General features: G+C 34.8%; 1 protein-coding gene across 2 annotated transcripts; it reads right to left on the bottom strand.

Moving 5' to 3' along the window:
• Window positions 1-6,100: 6,100 nt before the first annotated feature.
• LOC112796324 (phytochrome B-2) lies at window positions 6,101-12,065 on the bottom strand. 2 transcript variants are annotated; one of them, XR_011880958.1, is made up of 5 exons: window positions 9,663-12,038; window positions 8,386-9,193; window positions 7,473-7,499; window positions 7,083-7,376; window positions 6,101-6,929 (listed from the first exon to the last, which is right to left on the bottom strand). XR_011880958.1 is itself a non-coding variant. In XM_025838710.3 (4 exons), the coding sequence occupies exons 1-4, from the start codon at window positions 11,791-11,793 to the stop codon at window positions 6,707-6,709; spliced, it is 3,456 nt and encodes a 1,151-aa protein (XP_025694495.1). In that variant the 5' UTR covers window positions 11,794-12,065; the 3' UTR covers window positions 6,402-6,706. The 2 variants fall into 2 exon arrangements, 1 of the variants encoding a protein (XP_025694495.1); XM_025838710.3 differs by lacking the exon at window positions 7,473-7,499 and having other exon boundaries at window positions 6,402-6,929; window positions 9,663-12,065.
• Window positions 12,066-13,251: the final 1,186 nt, after the last annotated feature.

Consider the following 13,251-nt stretch of genomic DNA (forward strand, 5'->3'; position numbering starts at 1 on the left):
TCAATTGGTCTACACACTTTTAGCATATATTTGTTTCATTAGCCATTTGCCCAACTGAAATATCAATTCAAATTTGGACATTTTCAGCTGGTATATAAAATTTAGTTATCCTCTTTATATCAAGAAAATTCATTTGCTAATTCTTTGCAAATGTATAATATTTTTAACTTCTAGTTCACATTGTCCTGATCATTGGTCTAGATGATGATATATTTCAATTAAGGTCTTTTTCAAGTGGCTTATTTTTCTCTCCCAATGTTCGAAACATTGATTCATCAAAATAAAAATCTGCAAATCGAGCTTTAAATACATCTCCTATTTGTATTTCAAGATACCTCATTATAAAGGAAAAAATATATCCCACATAAAATTTCAATTTTTTTGGGCCCATTTTGGTGCGAGAAGGTAGGACAATTGAAACATATATCGCACACTCAAATATTCTCAAATGAAAAATATTTGGCTATTAGACAAAAGCTAATTGCAGGGGAGATAATTAATGGTAACTTGTTGGTCTCAAACGAATAAATGTTGCGACATGTAAAATCGTATGCCCCAAAACAGAAATAGGAAGATTTGTTCTCATAAGTAAAGGTCTAGTAATTAATTGCATGCATTTAATAAGTGATTCTGCTAGTCTATTTTATGTATGAACATGAGCTACTGGATATTCAACACTTATTCTGTTAGCCATATAATAAGCATTAAAAGCTTGGAAAGTGAATTTACCAGCATTATCAAGATGAATTGATTTGATTGAATTTTTTAAAAAGTGTGCTTTTAGTCGAATAATTTGAGCAAATAATCTCGCCAGGTTGCGAGAGAACAATAAGAACACATGTAACCATATTGAGAATGCATCTATTAAGATCATAAAGTATTTAAAGGATCCACATTGTGGATAAATTGATCCACATATATTTCCTCCATGAATTCTTTCTAGAAATTCTGGAGATTCAAAGCTAATATTTACTGACGATGGCCTTCTAATTTACTTTTCATGAGAACATACAGCACAACAGAATTCACTAAATTGAAGAACTCTCTGACTCTTTAGTGAATGTCTATGAAAATTTTTAATAATTATCTACATCATGATTGTTCTAGGATGACCCAATTGATCATACCAAATTATGAATTTATTTGGGCTAGTAAACTTTTGGTTTACAATGACATGTGTTCAATTGCACTGATTTTAGTATAATATAACACAGAAGAAAGTGAGAGTAACTTTTCTAATATAACCTTTTTATTTGAATCATAAGTATTGTAATATATAAGTACGCACCATTTTCCTTATTCATTGTTTCAATATGATATCCATTTCGGTGAATATCTTTAAAACTTAATAAGTTTCTTAGAGATTTAATAGACAATAGTGCATTATTTATTATGAATTTTGTTCCTTGAGAAAACAATATTATAGCTCTTTCGGAGTCTTTTATCATATTGTCTGAGCCAATAATGATACTTACACATTCTTTTTTTTGGACAAGATGAGTAAAATATATATTACTTTTGAGAATGGTATGCAAACTTGCACTATCCGTAAGACAAATATCTTCATTATATGTCCTTGTTATTTTCTTTAAACACAAATAATAATAAGATCATATCATAAAATAAGTAAAGTACATGTACAGTAAAATTGTATTCATAAATGGAACTGTAAGAATACTTGATAAAGATCAATCAAGTGTCTTGAGATACGACAATACGTGAATAATGGTTATTTCTACTGCAACGGATACATTTATCTTTTTTTGATTTATTTTGCCCATTATTTTTCTTTATCCCACTTCTGGTGAAATCATTTCTTGTGAAATAATTTTTTTTCTTCCATAATTATTTTTCTTATCAAAACCTTACTATTTACCTTTTCTGAGGTTATAATTTGGCGCAATAACTTTAGAAAATAGGACGGCACTAGTTGGACGTGCTTCATGATTTCTTAAAAGTAATTCATTGTTTCGTTCAGCAACAAGAATGCAAGAAATTAAATCAGCATATTTTTTCAAATTAATTTTCTCAATACTGCTGCTGCAGCTTACAGGAGTACATTCGAGTCATGGAAGGTCGAAAAAATTTTCTCTAACATGTCATTATCAGTTATTTTTTCCCCGCATAATTTCATTCGCGAGGTAATTCAGAAAATTACTTAATTATATTCATTTGTGGATTTAAAATCTTGTAGACACGTGTGTCCATTCATATCGAGTTTGAGGAAATATCACTGTCTTTTGATGATTATACTTTTCTTCAAGGTTCTTCAAAAAAACTGCAGAATTTTTTAATGTAAGATACTCATTTTTTAGTCCTTCGTCAAGATAATGGCGAAGAAAGATCATGACTTTAGTTTTATCTTTTTGAAATGTTTTATTATAAGTCTTAATAGTATTTTCAAGATCCATTGAATTAAGATGGATTTCGATATCTAATATCCATAATAAGTAGTTGTCTCCAGATATATTAAGAGCATCAAATTTAAAATGAGTTTTGACATAATATAAATTTATTACCTGTGTTCTAAATTTTGATCAGAGTATCGTGTTATATGTTGTAAAATAAATAAATAAATAAAAATAAATATAAAATAAAAAATATAAATAAAGAACTCAATTATTAATATTCTTTAATATAATTATTTCTATATAACTGAGATAATACTAAGTTTTTTAATATTATATTCACTTTTTTATAGACATATTATTTATTTAAGTAAAAGTGTATATGATTTTTACTGTGTTTTCTTGTCATTTGCCTCATATTATGTTATTTTATTTATAGACATAGAAATATCATTTTTTCTAGCTTTATTAATATTCAGTCCAACTTTAGAAATTTTACACACTGTTCACCATTAAAAGTTTAAACCACCCAAATAGTTTTGATTAGAAAAATAAATCATTAATATTTAATTGATGGACATCCACATTACAACAAAATTAATATATTCTATAACTGTTATATTATTTTTTTATTAAATTAAAAAAATTAAAATATTCATGGATACCTATAAATATCTGTCTTTTTACAAGAGGGACAAGACAAATATATAGAAAGTTACAACAGAAATGGAGAAAAAAAAAAGAAGGCATTTATCGAACCTTTTATTTTTATTATTGATTTTTTGGTGGTATTTTTAAATAATGCGAATAGTTGGTATGTTTTTCTTTGTTTTGTGTGGATACTCACAAATTTGAGGGATAATTTTGTGGATTTTAATTTTTTTTAATGTCATAAATTTGAGGGTCAAATTTATAATTTTTAAATTTTTTTTAAAAAATATAAATTTGAGAGTCAAATTTGAGTTTTTTTATTTAAATTTTTTTTGAATATACAAATTTGAGAATCAGAGTTGTAACACTATAAAATCTGACTCTCAAACTTCTATATTTCTCTAAATCTGAGGATCAGTTTGTTAGTTAAAATTAAAAAAAAATTAATTCATATAAAAAAACACATTAATTATTCATAATGATAAATTACACACAATCTTTTTCCATATAAAAAAAATTAGCCGGCATTTATCCAAACCGGGGTGGGAGCAGAGCAAGCCCCATTACCAATTTACCATTCCTACTTATCACGAAAGATTACTTAAAAGAGTTCAAATCCGAGATTAATACTTTTGGATAAAATAATTTTATACTACCACTAAATAAAGCAACAAAATGCATTTAATATAGAAAATAACTTAAATTTTACCACGCCAAAAAATAATAGAAAAAAAAATATATATATATATATATAGGGTTTATTTGTCAATTTAATTTTAACCTAATATAAATGCAAACTGTACACAATCTTCTGGTTACATATTACCACACCAATAGAATGTCCAACTTCTACTTATCGCAAAGATCATTCATATGTTAACACAATTTAACAATTACATTATAGAACTCTAATAGCATATGTATCCCTATTTTAAAGAATTATTCATTTAACTAGTGAGAATATCTTGACACATGAATAGATAAAAATATCAAAAGGTGGGTGTGCTCAAGCACTCAAATTTGGACCTTGAAGTTGAAAGAGACCTTGTCCATTTACAGGATTGAAATTGGCTATATTTCCCCTTATTTATTTACCATTGGTTACATGAATGTGGCTATATATAGGGAAAATAAAGTGACAGCTGCATTGTATTAAGCTTGCAATGGCAAGCCAAAATCAGAGAAATAGAAGGTGGAATTCACTTAGACCCTCAAAAGAAAGAGAATGATAAATGGCCCTACAGTGATCCTTATCTCTTGTAGCACTTCGTACAAGCAGATAATGGAAATGAGATATTCTGGAATAAAAATAGAGATATATTGAGATATACAAATCTATTTAAAAAAGATCAATCGATATTAAAATTGATAATGTATATGTTTTGATTCAAAATTTGCTTAATTTATTTTCTATCTTAAAGTTAAAAAAAATGATGACAAAAATACACATTTTTTTGTCTTATATTGGACTCATGTATCTGTATTTTTTATTCAAAGAAATTTATCCAATTCAGCAATATAATGTAGATCCCATACTCAAACCAATGATAGAAAATAAGTGATTTTTGTTGCATATAAAATATAAATGCACCATAGAAATACCCTTTTACTTACTCCTACAACATTATTATCTTCCATGTGATCTAGTAATGGCCATTGTATTGTGCATATGTGTGTGTTCATTGTCCACGGTACAGTGTCAGTTTATCACAAGCAAAAGAATCAAATATTTTAAATTTTTAATCTGAAACTTTTCCTGAGGGAGCAACTGGTGGTGGTGCACATTACACAATGGTGCAGATGCAACTTCTGTGGCTAGATTTGACATATACCTTCATGAACTTTAATTTGTAGTCTCAACTTTTTCTCAATACACTAATTATTTCCACTACAACCAGAAAGTTGCTGAAGAAGCTTTCAATAATGCTACACGGCATGGAAAAAAAGCAACTTGAACAAACCCTAAACCCAGATATCAGCTGGAAACAGGTGTCAATTCTAGAAATCATCAAAGCAAGTTCTTGCTTGTGATGTAAACACTGGAGATGTACTAATTTAATACATTCTCTTTGTTTTCCCTCTTTCTTTGACAATTTTTGCATCATTCACAAATAGTTTTTAATAAGCTACTATAAACAGAAAATAGCCGTGGTCATCGTCATGATCATTGGTCAATACATTCATAACTGCATTGATGATTACAGACTATGAAATAGTGACTAAATCTAAAGTAAATAAACCCAATTTATCAAATATGAGGACAATAATATACTAGCTCAAATTATTGGTTCTTACTTTGAGGGAGACAAATGCTACTACTGACCTGTTGGCCAAACATGCATAATTCAATTACCTCCGGTTTTTGGGTTCGCAAATTTTCTCCAATGACAAAAGACATTTTGCCTGTTTCTATATTCCTTATCCAAACATGTTTATATCTCCAACATCTCCATATTTCTGTCTTGAGATAGTTACTAACAGAGCTAAAAGTTACTGACCTGTATTTCAAGAGCCTTTAGTGCTTAAACCCTGCATTGGGGCAAGAATGGCATGCAAGTCTTAAAAGACATTCCATTTTGCTAAGATGTTACATCTTATAGACCTCTTGTAATAAGTCCTTCCTCAAAGGAAGTAATTGTGTTGTGTTGTAAGTTTGTGCTTGTGTGGTGTTCCATCCGAAATTTCTTTATATCCTTAAGTAAAAATAGTGATTCTTCCTCCTTGATCTCAACAAGAATAAATGATAAAGATGATATGTGGATGAAAAAAACATTTCATCTTTGGGAGAAAAAAAGAACTCAACCTCTACCAAGAGAAGCACTAACCTTGATGACATTTTGGATCGTTGATGAATTTTCTAAAAGTGAAAATTCTCTCACTTGCGATGTTTGAATTGGTGAACTCAAAAACAAACATTGCACAAGCTCCCAATCATAAAACAGTCTAATTGATGATTTTCCGGACCATCTGTGCACCTAATTCATCTGTTAATCTTCTGCATAAGAAAACAAATCTGCAAAGACACACAAATTAAGAGATGGAAAAAGTGCATGTTCATCTTATATTAAAGAAAAGGCCAGTGTTCCTGGAGTGCCAAAAGATACAGGAAATCCAAGCTTTTTATTACAGAGAAGGAAGGCATATACAGGGAATGGTGAAAAAAAATAGGCGACGATTAGAAAAAGCAACAATGCTCAGAACAAACAAAACCTTGATGTAGACAAATATCTTACACTTATTAGCAAACTAGGAAACACAATATAGTATAAACAGTTAGTTCCAGAAAAAAGCCAAACTGGCAGGAGATGGATGCAGTTCAATCCAAACCATGGAGCAGAGTCCACTGAAGCTGCTAATTTGCTCGAAAAATTTCCGCAGGACACTCACTTGGCAATGAAGATATGCAGAAAATGGCAAACACAGCATTTCATCTAATCTGCCATTACTTTATCAGTAAGATTTAATGTTACATTTAACTACACTCTGTTGCCATACCAAACAAGTTTTGTCAGGGTGAAAACAAGAATCCAACTTGGTAGAATTACATACAAACCGGGATAACTGGCCAAATTAGCTTGTTGAAAACCTGGGTCCCTCAAACATGCCTTGTTAGGTGAGCATAATTTGAGAATACAACAACGGGTAACTATCTAACAGTCAACATGATAGGGTGGTGCCTTGGCTCTAATTTTACACTTGCAAACTAACTAGTTAACGATTTTAGAGTAAGTTCTCCGTGTTACAGGTAGTTCAAGAAGAACGAAGAAATAGCATCTTTCTGCCTCCCTGATATATTGGACTTCACCATTCATTAACTTTAGAATCTTCCGGCTCATGCTCAGACCTAAGCCTTCTTGAGTCACCCAACGACTGCTATGGAACATGTCTTGAACCAATTCAGGAGGAACACCTTCACCAGGACATACCATCCTTCACAAAGCGCAAATAACCGCAATTAGTTGAATAGTAAAGCCCTTTTACATCTAAGAATTGGAACAATATGATTTTATCTAATGAAAACTCATTTTTAACCCTATTTCTTCGAAAGAGTAATGAAATGACTTGAAGATCAAACCACAATACCTAAATTCAGCACGGAGAAGAGTAAGCCCGTCGGAGATTTGTTTTATTCTTGGATGTACATGAATCTCTACCCACCCATCTGGAGAAGGCGCATAGCGCACCATATTCAATAAGAAATCAGCCAAGACTTGTTGAATCCTCAACTGATCACCATAAACAGCCAACGTCTTGATTTCTTCAGGTATATCACGAATCAACTGTAAATTTCTCTCTCTTAGTAATAACATTACTTGGCTAACAACAGCATTGATGACGTTTCCAAGCAAGAATTCTCCCTTTTCAAGCTCCATTGATCTAAATCCAAAATGAAATAAAGACATGAATGCCATCCTAACAGATATGGTAAGCATAGAAAGACACTAAGCATTTAAGCCTACTAAAGCTTTCTACCAAAGCCTGCGAAACATGACAGTCAACCTGCAAGCAAATTGAGATTGAATTAAATTTAGGCATTCACATGAACTGTACAATTCTCCAAATTCACATATTCTAGGCATTGCGCATATTTTCTGACAAGCAAGTTCTATGAGATAAGATTAGATGCCTAGCAAGGGTTTCCCCTCTCAGACAAGTTGAGAGACTAGAAAACCTATACTTTATAGCTAAATCTTTTTTGTTTTGCTTTTTCACAGGGGAACTTTTATCTCTGATCTTGTTTTATCCTTCTCTTAGTCTTAATGACACAATCCTTGCAAATTAGAAAAATCATCACAAACAGCCGTCATTTTTTATACTTCCAATAATGAACAATATGAAAAGGGTAAGAAAAACTATAGATTAAATCATTTTCACAACTTCATCTTTGTTATGGTCCACAAACTATGTTTGGAAACTGGAAATGCATGTGTTAGAATACTATATAACAAGAAGCTATACCTAGATAAGGTATTCCTCTACTAATTATATATTTCCATCATTATGAGCATCCACCAATCATCATTAGCTAATAGTTCAAACTATCATATCCTTGAAAAAGAGTAATTTAATGAACAAGAAATATTATATATGGAACTTAATGACAACATCAAATTATATTTTTAGCATTATAAGTGAAGTCAACTTTACATCAAATCATCAAATAACCTGATTGGCAAATGCATAATAATGGTTAGATCCAAAAATTTAAGCCATTCCTTTTCATTGCAAGAGAAGTTTGAAATGGGAGTCCGTAATTGGTCAAATTCCAAGATTCAAACTTAGAAATCTTTCACATGAGCAATGTTGGATATATAAAAGCAAAATTTAAAACGATATCATTATATCTCATAAAATTCACTTTTAAATCATTGATAAGAAAGCTCACCCATCTTCAATGCTTGCCAAGTCAACATCCTGTATTATTTTTGACATTTGCTTCTCACATGCAGTACTAGTCTCAAGAAACTGCTTTTGTTCATCGGTCAATCCAGTAGCCTCCAAAAGAGAGTTTGTAAAGCGTATGCCACTCAGTGGATTCTTTATTTCTTGACAAATATAGGCTAACTCTTTCATCCTAGCATAGCAATTCTTCTCTTGTTGCTTCTGTATTTTCAGAGCCTGTTGAAGATCAGGACTCGCAATTTGCAAAAAGCAAAAAGCTCCAATAATCTGACCATCCATGTTAACCCTCTTATTTGCAGTCAAGAAAGCTTGCACATATTTTCCATGCCGGTCAAGAAATGAAAAAGGGAACTTGTCGGTATCTTGTCCACCAAGGGAATTGTGCAACACAATCATGAACTTTGTTAAAGCATCCGAGCCCTTTAACTGACAGCAACTACCAAAAACCTCTCCAACCAACATCTTTCCAATTACATCTGCACGCCCCCAACCAGTAAGCTTTTCCATGGCTGCATTCCACTCTAAGCAACAAGTGTTATCATCCGATGCAAAAATTGGGGGGATCAATGGATTTGGGCTATGTACAATAGCCTTGTAGTCACCTTGTATGTTGATGAATTTGTCCATTACAACCTTCTGACCAGTAACGTCCTGACCAACAAAGCATACTCCAACTATATTATTTGTATAATCCTTGCTGGAGCAAGCATTCACCACTACAAAAACTGCACCATTTTGATTTTCTGGGCCAAATGTCTTCAATTTTATCTCAACATTCTTATCTTCTTCACCTGTACTAATTAAATACAAGTTATGTCAAGTATGAAATTTCCACCTTTCTACTTTTCACCTACTCAAACCAAACAGACCCTCACTAAAGCCTAGATGACTAGTAGCTTCTAACCAATAGAGATATTCAATTGGACTATGATTTTCTTTTTCCCTCCTCCTTTACTTTTATAAGTTTTGTGTTGTTAACCAGTTGAAATCTATGCCCACTTGGCAGTCAGCATTGAACTACAAATGAAACAACTATTAATCGCCTTGTAATAACTAATTAACTAGTTATGGTAACTTGCAAGAAACCAATTCCTTCCAGTTTACAGTGTATTATATCATGTACTCTTCTACAAACTTCTATCCATCATGGTTAGAAATAGAACATTGGCATAAACGGAAAAATGGTAAGATTGATAGTAGTCCATCCTAATGGTTTAATCAGAATTCTCCCGCTTAATAATCTCAATTTAGAAAGAATACCTCTTAGAGCGCGAGAGAGAAGCTTGTCTACAGTTTCTTCGAACTCCTTGTACACAAGATCATGAACCAGTGACTTCCCCATAGCCTCGTCGACTGGAAGCCCTGTCAATTCTGCAACCTTTGCATTCCACCCATTTATGCGGCCATCAACGTCAACAGCGAATATGGGAGCAGTGGCAGTTTCTATCAATCTGACCATTTCTCTCGCCACAGAACTTAACTCATCTACCCCTTGCAACTCAAAATCCGCCAGATGCGAATGCATGACAGCCTTTGAGTTGCTATGCTCGGCATCTCTAAATGAGTCTCGCAGAATAAGCTGCAAAGAGTGAATCGCATCCATTTCTGCATTATCCCATGGCAAACTCCGGCTTTTCACCACTTCCAAAAATGCCTTAAACGAAGAACGAGGATGCATTCTCTGCCCATCATCCTTATCCTCAGGATGATGCTTTGCACCACCCCATTTGATCTCTTTTGCTGTGTGAGACCTAAACCAGAAAAGAAAATCCCCTTCAGTGATATATGCAACAGCCATCCCACAAACAGCATCCCCAAGCGAGGCAGCACCAGGATACCCAGCATCACCCAGACTATCAGTACTCAAACCCGTGGAATCTCCATGGTATGCCAACAACCACTCTATAATATCCCTTATTTGAGATTCAGTAGGTGTTACACCCAATGGATAGTAGTTTCCTTGGTAGTACAAAGCTGCTCCATCACACCGCACCAAATCCATAATACTAGGACTCTGAGTAACAATGCCAGTGGGCGAGTCCCTAAGAAGCATGTCACACAACAGAGTTTGCGTCCTCAAAACTCGCTTCTCCAATGACTGCGAAGCCAATTGAAGCTCCATATTCAGCTGCAGCCCAAAGGCCTGCATCAAGAATTCACAAGCATACCTCAAGGGAAAAGGTATACACCTGGCCGAAGTGTGGTGGCAAACAACCAATCCCCACAGCCTCATTGAGCTGCGGCCGCCAACAGCCTCCTCATCATTAGCATTGATGATAACAGCCATAACCAACGAAGCAATCGACCCCATATTCGCCATATACTGAGCGTGGCAACCGTGTGGTGCGCGCAGGGTGGAGCCAACCAAACACAAGGGTTGCACAAGGGCCTCATCCTGCACCACCCTCAATGGCGAAGCATTGCAATCTACAATCATCCTAACTCTATTCTGCTTGAACAAGAACCTCGAAGCCTGAGGTATATCAGTAGCAGGGTAATGCAAACCAATATAAGGCTCCAAATCAGGCCTCTTACTCTCAGCAACAACCTCACCATGCTCATCCTCATGAAATTTGTACACCATCACCCTATCATAACCGGTCAATTCTCTCACACTCTCCACAACAGTGTCACAAAGAATCTTCACATCGCCTCCGGGAAGCGACTGAAGCTGCGAAATAGCTCGAACAGCTAGCTTCTGGGACTGAACAGCCCCTGCAATTGACAGTGCAGGGTCCTCAGTCCTAGCAGGCTCCAAATCGATGACGATTCCAACATCGATTCGGTGCAAGATTCCATAAAAAGGCTTGCCGGAATTCCGGGAATGGATCCAAATTGGGTTGAGGAGCGTGATCTCTCGCGCCCCAAACGCCCTCTCTAGCAGGGTGCTGCTGGAGGCGGTGAAAAGACTGCGCACGTCAGTACCAATTGTGAGCGCCTCCTCGTGGGATCCGGGGAGACGTTCGAGAGTTGGGACTGACTGCGGTGATATGCCGAGCATGTCCCGAGCGTTCTCGGAGTATCCGAGGATGCGGAAGGACGGCTCGTCGACGGCAATCATACAGCCGAAAGGCTGGATGAGGCCGCCGCGCTGGATCTTCAGTAGGTAAGCGATGATCTGGTGCTCCGGTACGGACTCGGAGGTGTGGCGGACGGAGTGGGAGTAGTCGAAGGACTTGCCGGACTCGCCGGACTGCTCGAAAACGGCGTGGAGGCGGGCGTCTTCTGTGTACTGCGCTATGGCCTTGCTTATTGACGCGTCGTTCGTGTTGTGTACGACAGTGCGTTTTGATGAAGATGCTGTGGGGTGCTGTTGTTGTTGTTGCTGTTGGTGTTGGTTTTGGTGTTGGTGGTGGGGAACTCTGTTTGTTGCTCTGCTTGCTGAGGCCATTTTTTGAATAATGAGATTGTGGAAATTAGGTCAACTGAATTTGGAGAAACAAGAAGAAGAGGAGGAGGAGAAGAGTGATGTTGTTAAGCAGGTAGGTGAGCGAGTGTGTGTGGTTGCAAGGAACATGACTGTTTCGTTTCTTTTCCGTTTCGTTTCTTTTCTCATTTTTTTTTTCTTTTCTGGTGTCGTTAAAATGTGTGGGTGAGGTGGAAAATGTTTGTGGCTGAGGAGTGAGGTGGTGAACATAATTGAGTCAAGGTGATTGGTGCGCCATTTATCTTTGAAAATTGTGGGCGTATGAGTATCTGTCATCATCGCCGAGTTTTTCTCGCAGTCGCACCTCTCGCTATTCCAATCCCTTTTTTTTTTAATAATCTATTCCATTTCCTGCTTATCACGACAATAGTCCTCTTTATTTTTTTTTTAAAATTTAAGAGAATAAAAGATAATTTTTTATTTTTTAATATTTTTTAATTTTATTTATAAAATATATAATTAAAAAATTATATTTTACTCTTATAAATAAAAAAATTGAAAAAATTCAGTCCTCTTTTACTCCTGCAAACATTTTATTTTATTTGAGAGTTTAGTTTTAGGATTTACTAAATATTAAAGAGGTGAATTTTGGATTAGTTCGTAGAATATAAATTTATAGAACTAAAATATAAAATTATAATAAATTTTTAGTTTTGAATTGTAAGGATTAAAAATGAAAAAATGTACGTCAATGAAAGTCATGTAAAATTAGCATCAACGAGTGAGAGAGAAAAGTTGGTTATTGAAAATGGACCGCGGTCAAACAATCCTTCAATTCAAGAAATTAGGAGAAGCACGAGGGAGAAGGTCATTAATAGAATGCTAGACGACTTTGAGTGGTAGCTATGTAGTGGTAACCTCATTTCCTTCTTAAATTTCTCCTCTGCTCTCCCTTCTTCTTCTCAAATTCTTCCCTCTCTCTAGTCTAATTCTCTTTTTCTGTTCTTGTTCAGGTGCTAATTGTATGTGGCTAAACCTTAGCAATTTCCATCATTCATTAAGATTGCATTCTGTTATTCTTTTCTTATTTGTATGAGACACTATTACTGTTACATTGAAAATGTTTCTGAATTATCACTGCACTTCTTGTTTAATATTACTTAATATCACTTATTCATATTAGTTCACCCTTACATTGGTGTTTTCATTGGACATGGCAGTGGCCGATAACATACGATGAAAGGGATGGAAGCAGATATTAAGCGATTGTTCCAGATGATTGAGACGGTCTTCGAGGAGAATAGAACGGAGCGAGCTCGAGCTTTCGAGGCGACAGATCTCAAGCTAAATGCAATCCAGTCCTCTCTTGCTCAGCTTCTCAATGAGCTTCCTCACGATCGCTCCCCTTCCAGTGATTCTCGGCATGGTTCGAACAAGAGATTCTTAAGCTATTGCAACAAGAGATCCTGTATGCTAATTTCA

Source organism: Arachis hypogaea, chromosome 4, assembly GCF_003086295.3.
Source record: "Arachis hypogaea cultivar Tifrunner chromosome 4, arahy.Tifrunner.gnm2.J5K5, whole genome shotgun sequence".
NCBI lineage: Eukaryota > Viridiplantae > Streptophyta > Magnoliopsida > Fabales > Fabaceae > Arachis > Arachis hypogaea.